The sequence below is a fragment of the Pteropus vampyrus genome, unplaced genomic scaffold, assembly GCF_000151845.1.
Source record: "Pteropus vampyrus isolate Shadow unplaced genomic scaffold, Pvam_2.0 Scaffold68, whole genome shotgun sequence".
NCBI lineage: Eukaryota > Metazoa > Chordata > Mammalia > Chiroptera > Pteropodidae > Pteropus > Pteropus vampyrus.
In genome coordinates this window covers 3,724,510-3,735,008 of record NW_011888849.1, presented here as the reverse complement: position 1 = coordinate 3,735,008, position 10,499 = coordinate 3,724,510, and the positions used below count along the sequence as shown (strand labels likewise).

The 10,499-nt window shown below is 38.6% G+C and overlaps 1 protein-coding gene and 1 pseudogene across 2 annotated transcripts in view; one reads left to right on the top strand and one right to left on the bottom strand.

Annotated features, from left to right (window-relative positions):
- PANK1 (pantothenate kinase 1) overlaps nt 1–10,499 on the bottom strand; it is a 51,753-nt gene that overhangs the window by 4,854 nt on the left and 36,400 nt on the right. For both annotated transcript variants that reach the window (XM_011361594.2, XM_011361596.2), the window contains exons 3-6: nt 9,293–9,546; nt 4,478–4,654; nt 3,856–3,979; nt 640–765 (exon numbers count right to left, since the gene is read on the bottom strand). In XM_011361594.2, the coding sequence (XP_011359896.1) occupies nt 640–765; nt 3,856–3,979; nt 4,478–4,654; nt 9,293–9,546 (681 nt within the window). The remainder of the gene's footprint in view (nt 1–639; nt 766–3,855; nt 3,980–4,477; nt 4,655–9,292; nt 9,547–10,499) is intronic.
- LOC111740815 lies at nt 1,067–1,185 on the top strand (annotated as a pseudogene).

Genomic DNA, 10,499 nt, shown 5'->3' with positions numbered 1-10,499 from the left:
GAGATGGTATCTCATTGTGGTTTTGATTTATGTTTCCCTAATAGCTAGCGATGTTGAGCATCTCTTCATATATTTGTTGGCCATTTGTATGTCCTCTAAAGAGAAGTATCTGTTCAGGTCCTCTGCCCAATTTTGATTGGATCATTTGTTTTTTTGTTGTTGTTGTCATTGAATTGTAACTGCAGAGTTCTAATTAGTAGAATACATGCTCAAAAACAAGCCTTGGTCTGACATAAAAAAATTGGTGAGTGAATGAACATTTATACATTTATGTGAAAATAAAATGGTTAAATTATTTTTATTTTTCTAAATTTTTTTTATTACGGTGACAGTGGTTAATCCAGTAAGTTTCAGGCATACAATTTAACAGTAAGGTATTTATACATTTATTGTGTGCTCACCACTCATTGTTAGATTTCTTTCTGTCACTACATATGTGAAGGAAGATATTTTTAAATGACTATGCATTTTAACTGATTTTCTTTTTTTTGACTAACCAACTACCAGTCCCGATTGTTGGATAAGAGAGCTTCCATTTTATATATTGTTTTTCCTTATCCTTTGCATAAATGCTAACATATGTTAGACAACCCAAAAAACTTCCACATAAAACAATAAGTCCACGCAAGGTCAACCTACCTCATGTTCCAGAAACAGAGCTTTTAGCTGTCCTTTGGACCAAAAATCCATGGCATATGCTAGCAGCTTCATGGAGACCATATTGATTCTGAGAAAATTCCCAGCAAACACAACTCTGTCAATATTCTGGGAAAGAAAGAAAAAAAATTGAACCATGGTATAAAAATAGCATTTAGCAAAGACCCAATGTTCCGTACATCACTGTACTCCCAGGACCTTGCAGAATAAAATTTTTAAGTGGAATTATTTCAGTATTTCCAAGATGAAGTTGAAGAAACTTCAAAGTGCATTCCATAAGAACAAGAGGGTGAGATTTAGGTTGAACAAGGCAGAGACTGACATTGGGCTTATTTGCAGGTATATTCGGTTGCCTTAGGTCTCATATGAAATTCTGCCCCCAACACTTATCCATAAAATTGTAACTGGAGTCTACGGCCATCCCACCCTGAACAAGCTTGATCCCATCTGATCTCGGAAGCTAAGCAGGGTCAGGCCTGGTTAGTACTTGGATGGAAGACCACCTAGGAAGACCAGGTGCTGTAGGTGTAAAAAAGAAAAAAGAAAAAAGAAGGGATTGTAAGTTGACAAAGTCCTTGCAATCTGTGAGGTCAACCAAGGGTTGCCTTGCCTAAAAAAAAATTGTAACTGGAGTTCAAGTTCAGCTAAATTTGCTCGTGCATTTCTTCGAACCGCCCCCCACCCAAACTCTCAACTATAAAATATTATTCTAACCAATTCATAAATGAAATGGCCATGATATGGGTTATTCATCAAATATGTTTACTTGGTTTGCTCTGTACCGAATACTGGGAATACGAAAAGAAACAATACTTAGTCTCTACCTTAAGACTATATGGTGGAATATCCTGTTTGTTCAACATGTGGGTTAAAATACAGTAATGAAAAATACACTTATCTTTTCGTTCTAATGGATACAGATTTGCATTCTGAATACACACTTAACACTGAGCTCAGCCCTGTCTATCATGCAGAGGCTGCTCACCACTCACTGACTCACGGAGCCAGTTGTTACGGTCATTCATATCAGAGAGAAGAGAGTCTTGGAAAGTGGCATTATTTTCTGTTCAGTCTATCAAGAGTAACAGAGTCTGAGAATATCAGCTTTTAATTGTCTTACCTTTTAACTGCATGTTCATGAACCCATTAACCATTGTGAAAAATTTCCATGGGCAGAGGGGTGAGAGGTGGTATTAATAAGTTTCTACAAATGACCGTAGTCAAAAACCACCCAGACTAAGAGGTGGCAAGGAACACTCAAAGTAAGAAACTCAGATTAAAAAGAAACTTAATTAAATGTAGGTGTTTTGTCATTTCCCCCAAAACAAAGGAGTTCAAGGACTTGCTCAAAGCCCCAGTCCTGCATTACTCTGCTAGAAAGGCAGAAGGAATACAAGTGGTATTAAAAGGTGATGGACACTCCTTATTTCAAATAAATTCCAGGTAGGTCAAAGATATAAATGTGAAAATAAAAGAGAAAAGAATAAAAAAAAGAAATAGACAAAGACTAGAGGAAAACATGAGAGAATTCTTTTTAAAAATGTTGAAATAGAAAGGTCTAATACTCAGAATCCATTAAAAAGGCTGATAATATTCACTTCAAAAGAAATAAAATATTTATTCAGGGAAAAACATCACCATGAATAAATTCAAATGAAAAGCAATAAACCAAAAATATTTTCAGTACGTATAAAATGGATTAGTTACCTACAAATCAGTAAGAAAAACCCAAGAGAAAAATGAGTGAACAGTATTAATATATAGTTTATACACATACAAGGGGAAATACTAATGGCTATTAACAGATTAAAAAAAGGCTCAGCTTCACTTAAATATGATACAAATTACAATATCTGTAAAAAGACCTGCTGGCTCACTCAAACTCTGTGGAAAGCAGGGGAAAGTCCTATTGCTCTGTTCCCATCAAACTGAATTTTGAGGTCTATGAGTATAGCCAAGTACACACACAAGGCTTAAGTTTTAAAGCTTGTTTGGCTACTTGGAAAAAGTAGCCAAACAAGCTTTAAAATTAATATCAAAAAACAAATTCTCTTTAAAATTAATATCAAAAAACAAATTCTCTGTTACAGTGAGTCCTATAACCGAAGTGGACTTTGAAAAGGCATGTCTCTGTAATACATTCTTGCATTTAAACTCTATCTGAAATGGGCCCTCATAAAAAGTATGACCCTAACCAATAGGCCAGTGACATATTCTATGCAATATTGTGAGAGTGTCTCTTACAATCCCGGAGCTCAAAGGCAGGGCTGACACCCACCTATCATAAAGACTGCCTCATACTCTGTTTAACATTAGGAGGGGATTTTTCAGTACCTATAATGTTCTAGTTCTTGATCTGAGTGGTGGCTATTCAGGTGTATGTGAAAATTCACCAGGCTGCACACTTATGATTTGAGCTCTGTCATATTTCTAATAAAAATTTTATTTTTAAAAACTATTACCAATGCTACTATGATTCTTTAACACTTCTCCTACTATTACCTGTTCCATGTCTAACTCCTCTTTCTTGTCTTCCTAACACAGCTCAGTGACAGCTGTTCTACTTTACACATCTTGTATTTCAGAAAAGGGTTCCTTTTTTATTTCCCAAAGGAATTTTGCAATATTTCAAAACATGTTACCGAAGCTTTGTCTGTCACTGGCTCCACCCTTTCTTGTGCCTGGGGCTCTGGCTGGCCTCAGCTGTAGTGAGCTCTCTGTGCTTTGATAGCCCTGTACAATGCTGCTTGAACTCCATGCCACAAGGCAACACTGTAAAGAAGCTGAAAGCAAAGAGAATATCAAATACTGCAAGTGAAACGTTTCCTCTGAAAATATTTGCAAGGATGCAAAGAGCTTTTCCTCACACTTCAGGAGGCACGTGGTAATAATGATGGTCAGAGAGGTGATGGCATGAATTGTAATTCGACCATGTTTCTTCTATGGCTGGATGGTTTTATTTATCATCCAGTGCCTACTTAAAACAATACATATATTCTTCCTCCTCCCCCAACGCACAGCCCTCACATTCTATGAAGTGTGACTATAATGAAGCGCAGGTTTCTCAAGAAGCTGAAGCTGTGTAAGAGTCAATAGTTATTGCACTACTAAAGGTGAGTCAATAGTTATTGCACTACTAAAGTCAATAGTTATTGCACTACTAAATGACGCGTGGCTTTCCCTGGGTTAAGGCCTCACCTCATTCAACGCACACATCCGAGCAATGGAGCCGATGTTGTTGGTGATGGTGACCAGTGTGGCTCGGGCGAGGTCCTCCTTGCTGATGGATTCTCGCTTTTCCTTACTCATCATGTTGCCAAAGCTATGTTGGAAATATTAGCGAGAGTGTTCAAAATCATCCTCAGGCAGACCCCATACTTCCATCAAGGTACTGTGGAAAGCTGTATGAATAACTTCAAACTCAAATGACCTGATTCCACTGCCATGGTTATAAGCAGACAGGATTATGATATGAATGGTTGGCTGCCCTTTACTTAATAGGGACACAATAGCATGGCTATTAATGGGGGGGGGAAAGGTTTTTATATTCCTCTAGATGTCTGAACAAGAATGAAACAGGGGAAACTGTTGCAAGTTTTCCAGAAACTCTTTTCAAAGTTGCTCTATTTTAAGCACAAGCATCAAGAGCTAAACATCTCAGTGCTTCACAAAGGGCAGGAGACCAAGTCTGAGCTCAGATCCCACAGATACTTGCACCAGGCTGGTGGGTTAAAATTTGTAAAACTGACTATATGAATAGCCAGGGTGGAGATGCTGCCTTGTGTTTAATCACTACTGCTCCTAGCTACTTAGTGTCTACCTTGATGCTACAGCAGATCCTTGAAGGCCAAATCGTTCATAGTCTCCTCCGTAAATGTCCTTCACCAGCTTATCAACATTGGTGCTGTCGCCTTTAGCTGCCATTTCCAGAGCTTCTTCAAAGGTCTCACAACCAGTCAGCAAGCAACATAGGCCTAGGAATGTTCCACCTCCAAGACTGAAGGAACAATAAGGTTTATTTTTAAATTTTACTTAAAGATATGCCCATCCAAGTCCCCAACTACATCAAGACCACTAATCTGGGTTAATAAAGATGGAAGAAAAAACAAAGGGGCACTTGAAGTAAGATATTAAGGGTGCAAAAGAGCTTGAGGGTAGATTGGATAAAAATGAGGGCAGAGACTAAAAAGAAACACCAAGAAAAACTTGCCCATGAATTTAAAAACAAAACCAGAATGAGACTCTCACTGATTTCTGTTGTGAGACCTTCAACTAGCCACTAACCTAAGTGCCTCATTTGGTCTTCCCAACTATAAAATGGGGCTAAATCATGATCTCTCCTAGTCGTGTGGTCTGAAAGCAGCAAATAAGCAAAGTAATAACTGGTATATATTTTTAAAAAAATATATATATGTATCTGCAATATAAATACTTAGAAAAAATTATGGTGCATAGTTCACATTTATGGGGCCAAACTCTGTGGATGACAAAACTGACCTGGGACTTACCCAGGAATAGCCAGCTCCAAAGCCGTAGCTTTCACCTGACCTCACTTCTGTAGCAGAAATAATATCATTTAACTTACTCGGCAGTTTCTGAAAGGAAACCACTGATTGGTCTCATACTACTTTTTTTTCTACTGGACTCTAGAAAAGGTTATTAATATTTTACTTACCACCAAGTCAAAAATAGTAACAAGGGTCACGAAAGGTTATAAGGCTCAAACTGTTTTAAAAGCTTTCCATTGTTTGGGGCGGGGGGGGGGGGGGGGGGAGTTGGAATTCTCTTAAAAGAGTCTTTTTAGACAAAATTGGAAACTAATTATGGTAGTTGAGAATGAACTCAATTGTGTTTTAATATCAAAGTTGCCTGAAGGAAAGCAAAGCAGGTTCAGAGTAAAGCTATCACAGTGAACTTCTGTCAGGACAAGGAGCACTGACATGACCATGGGTTTTAGTCTTTATTTATCACTCAGAAGACTAAATGTAGAAGAATAAACTGCTCACATCAATTTGTTCTGAAGCTCCAAGAGCGTTAGCTCTAGGAAGCCCCTATGTATTTCAGTACTGGCTTCTAATTCTAAAAGAAAATTCAAGTAGAGATTAAGGTTATTTTTAACTTAAATATTTTTTTTTAAAAAAAGAAAATTTAGGGTAAATATATTTACTGTCCATAACCACTAACAAGAAGGCACCAGACTGTAGATAGGCACATAGTTCTTTAAATCGTATCTACAGCGAAACTGTATGTAATATTTCTTAAGTAGTGATTCTTACAAAAATACGTACTTGATTGACATTTAGGGTTGCTGTGGAAAATCACATAGCTAGATACCAACCACCAGTTGCAGCTATCCAAACTGTAGCCATAGTACCATGAGGACATAAAGAGCTCCATGGACATTATTGCCTTGACAACTCAGTCACAATGCAAATTTTGGATTTCCTCTAGGAGAGTTTATCTTTATTTACATTTAACATGGCGGGTCATGCTATGTTATCAGTTTCAGTTTACCCTACAAAGCGACTGTGTTTTAACGGGATTACTTTTTGGTTTGCAAGTCACCTGGATGTGTCTTGTTTTCTCTCTGTGTAGTTTTAAAAAGTCTTTGCTCATAATTCTAGCTTTATCTTTCATCAACACTAATACTCTTTCTTTAAATATCAGGTATTGGTATTCAAGGCTTTCAACAACCTACTCCAAACATAAACAACTGAAGACACTGGCTGACTTAGAAAGAAGGCAACTCATCAATTGATGTATTGGTATGAGTGAAAAAGGGCAAGGGCTTTGTATGTCTGGAAAATGACAGGTGACTCCAGACAAAGCACTGAAGTTGAATGGGGAAAGCGAGCATGCACTTGCGCAGCTGGAACACTGCAGACAGGAGGAAAGAATGCACAGTCGCAGAAAAGCGCTTTATTTAAATATCCCCAGCCTGCTAACTATTATTTAATCCAGTGATTCTCTTGCTTCTAATCAGATACATCTATCTGTTCCGGCAGATGGTAAGAACCTCAGCAAATCAGACACAAAAACATAATGCTAGAAACAGCCTTTGAATATCATTGTTTTCTATTTAAAAACAAAACAAACAAACAAATAAAAAACAGCCTTGTAGTGAGGGATTTTAGGGAGAAGTAGAAGAAACCTTCAATTATTGAGTGCTTGTGCCCTTAAAACAGATTCCAAAACAATGAGATGAGCTATACTGCAACTCCCAATGAAATTTCAAAATTCTTTACATTCCTCTTTTAATAGAATACGCATTCTAACAATGTCAGCTGTAAAGTCCTGTTATTTTGCATTAACCAACAAAATTAGAGTCAAGAGAAAAAAAATGTCTCTACGTAATACAGAAGGCAATAAAATTACACATAACACTGAAACAAACCATTTGAAATCATGTTAAAAGGAAAACTGATATCTGTAATGATGTGGCTTTCTAAAAACAAAAATGCTTAATAAGAAAATAGAGTATAATACCATAACAAAAGCCCGGAGTTACAGCTATCAGTTCACAAGAGAAGCAGCAAAACTTTAAGCTTAAGCCATTTGCTGAGACGAGTAATTCCCAGTGTGTGTTCCACACACTGATGTTCACTGCTGACCATGACCATTTTATCAGTGGTTTTTAACTGAGATCAAAAGAAAACTTTAGTAGAACAACTCTGGTTAGACAAAGAGGATCTGGGGCCCAGAACTGATGTTTCGTTACACTCCCCTACCTGTGGCAGCCCCTGAAAGAACTCTCTATTAAACGTTCAGTTTCCTGTAGCACATTTCCAAAACTACTGGTTAAAGAGAACTTGTTGCTAAGCTTGGACATCCAGACAGGATCTGTTGATGATTGCAAACCACTGGTCATTAATGGGCATTTAACAATAACTAAAATTAACAGGCCTTATTTACACATGGAATAGAAGCCAAACACCACAATTAGCTTATTATTAGCAGCTAGCTATTCAAGATGACCCAAATCCCTGGAACTTCTGAGTTTGAGAAGGTCACCTGTGATGTAATTCATGAATTTAAGTGTCAATCAACAAAATTATAAATATCTAATTGCAGAAAATGTTTAGCTTATTTTATCTTGGGGTTAGCTTTAACAATTCGATTACTCCTTCTGGGAGGAAGTCTGTAGTTTCTTAAAAGTTGTACCTTTATTAGGAGATCACTAAGGTAAAACCAGCTCAGTTGAAATATTCATTTGTCTCTAATACACTAACAGTCCTAATGAGGCCATGGGATCACCTGTGATTCTTGTGTGGGCAAGGAGGCTTAGTTCTGCGTTCTAAGTGAGAAAATGTATGCCTAGTGGCAATGAACTTACACACCAAAACCTATACTCTGGACACAAGCAGGATTTAGTCAGAAGTGTGTGTGTGTGTGTGTGTGTGTGTGTGTGTGTGTGTGTAAGCCAGGGTTTCTCAATATCAGAACTACTGGCTTTTGGGGCTCCATACCTTTTTCTTGTGGAGGGCTGTATTGTAGGATATTTAGCAGTATCCCTAACCTGTAGCTACTAGATGCCAGTAGCATCCCACCTCCAGTGTGACAATTAAAAAATGTCTTCAAACACTGCCAAGATCCCCTGGTGGGATAAATCTTACTTTCACCAGTGGTGAACCACTGATTTATACAGACCTATCACAAGTCATGGAAATAGAGAAAAGCAATGCTCTCATCCTAATGGGTGACTAGTACTGCAGAATTTCAGTACTGGCAAAGTCTGTAGAAACGATCTAAGAAAAAACTCCCTTCATGGCACAAATAAGGATACTGAGGCCCAGGGAAGTTACATGACATCTTCATCTATCAAAAACAATGGTTTCAATGTCATGTCCCAAAGCACACTCCACATGACACTTGTTCCTTAATGCGTCCCTCCAAAAATGGGCTCTGAGATCCAGCAGGTTGGAGAAACAGTTCATACCAAATCATTCTCTTAGAAGTAAAAAAATACCCGTTCGATTTTATTCACACTAGGTTTTCTCAAAGATTTCTGACCCCAGATTGAACCCCCAGTAACAGGAAGCTGTCCCATCTGCCCTTGGGATGTGTGTGCACTAAAAACAGTCCTGGTAGTAGGACTGTTTTCCTGTCCATTGCTTTCCAAAATTCCCTGTGTGGTGTGTCAACTATCCTAGTTCTCAGCTAGAGCATTTATCCAAGGGTAACAAGCATTAGTTATTAACCCAGTTTGGTTTACTGCTTGGAATGATGTATTATTTCAAGCAATTCATCCTGTGCTAGGCACCAAGGTGGTTCCAAAAGATGGTTTCTTCTGAAGTCCTCTCTGACCATGCTAAGCATCCTTCCACCTGCATTCTCCTGTGCTTATTGTCCCAGCCATTCATTTAGCACTTAATATGTACTGCCTTTGAGGAAAACTTCTGATGTATGTGACCCTTCTTCCCTCAACCTGACCAATTTCTGGCATGGCAAGGGCTGTGTTGTCAATCTTTATATAAATCACCCTCATAACATATCCAGTAAATCCTTTTTGTTTAACTGAGGGTAAGAGCCTTCTTTCAAAAATGTATTCAATATAAATAACCTTTTTAAAAACTGGTCTTCAAGGAAGAGGCCTGAGTTTAGGTATGAAAAAGTTTTCCAATAAAAACCAAGTTACCTGGTCCCTGTAACTCTTTTATAGTTGTCCTTGGAGTAGACTGCTAGGATGCTGACACCTGAGCCCATGTTTACCAGCAGCATGGGGTATGGGTTATCAAGGCAGTACGGCTTTTTTTGACACAATTCAGGATTTGTGGGATTTTCAAAATAGTAACATTCCGGCTTGCCATTAAAGCCAACGGAGTCAACGTAGAGCAGGCCCTGAATCAGACAGTCCAGTTCGTCCAGTTTATTGAGCTGCAGGTTAGCAATCTGAAAGAGAATCAGACCTTGTGAGAGAGGCTGCCACATCACTCAAGGCTCCAGAGGCTTTTATCTGGACTTAAAATGCATCCTTGACATTAAAAATATGGAAACACCCTTGAAACACCAAGTTGTGAAATCTATTGTTAATGAGTCACTCCACTGGAAAAGTAGCCTTGACAGACATCAAAAGTCCTGACTGCCTACAGTGAGTGCTCAAGGATGGGAGCTTGCCTGGCTGTGGGAAAAGTAATCCTACTAGCATGTGTAGTGAGTTGAATGGTGTCCCCTGAAAGATAATGTCCATGTCCTAATTTTTAGAACCTGTGTTACTTTATTTGGAAAAAGAGTCTTTAAGTTAAGGATGTTGAGATGAAGAAAACATCCTGGATTACCTGTTGGGATTCCAATATCAAATTTCCTTGAGACATACAGAAAAAATTTGATAGAACCAGAGGAGAAGGCCATGTGAATATGAAGGCAGAGACTGGAGCGCTACATCACAGGCCATGGAATGCTAACAGCCACCAGAAGCTGAAAGAGGCAAGGAAGGACTGGAATCTGCTCAAGAGCCTCTGAAGAAGTGTGGTCCTGCCAAGACCTTAATTTCAGTCTCCTGGCCTCCAGCACTACAACTAAATAAATTTCTCTTATTTTAAGACACTAAGTTTATGGTAATTAGTTCGAGCAGCCACAGGAAACAAATACAGCATACCACTGAAATAGGGGCTCTCTCTCAGGGAACCTTACACAGGTTCTCCAAGCTGCAAGAATCTTACACTTCCTTGATAGGACATGAGGTCCCAAGGGGGGCACGTTGAGCCTAGGAGCTGGGGACAATCTCATTAGCCCGCAAAGTCCAACTCCTTTTTCCTAGGCCTTGACTTTGGAGTTAGGCAAACCTGGTTTTGAATTCTGGCTCTAATATTTATTTAATCGAGGGATGTAGTGCGAGTTACTTA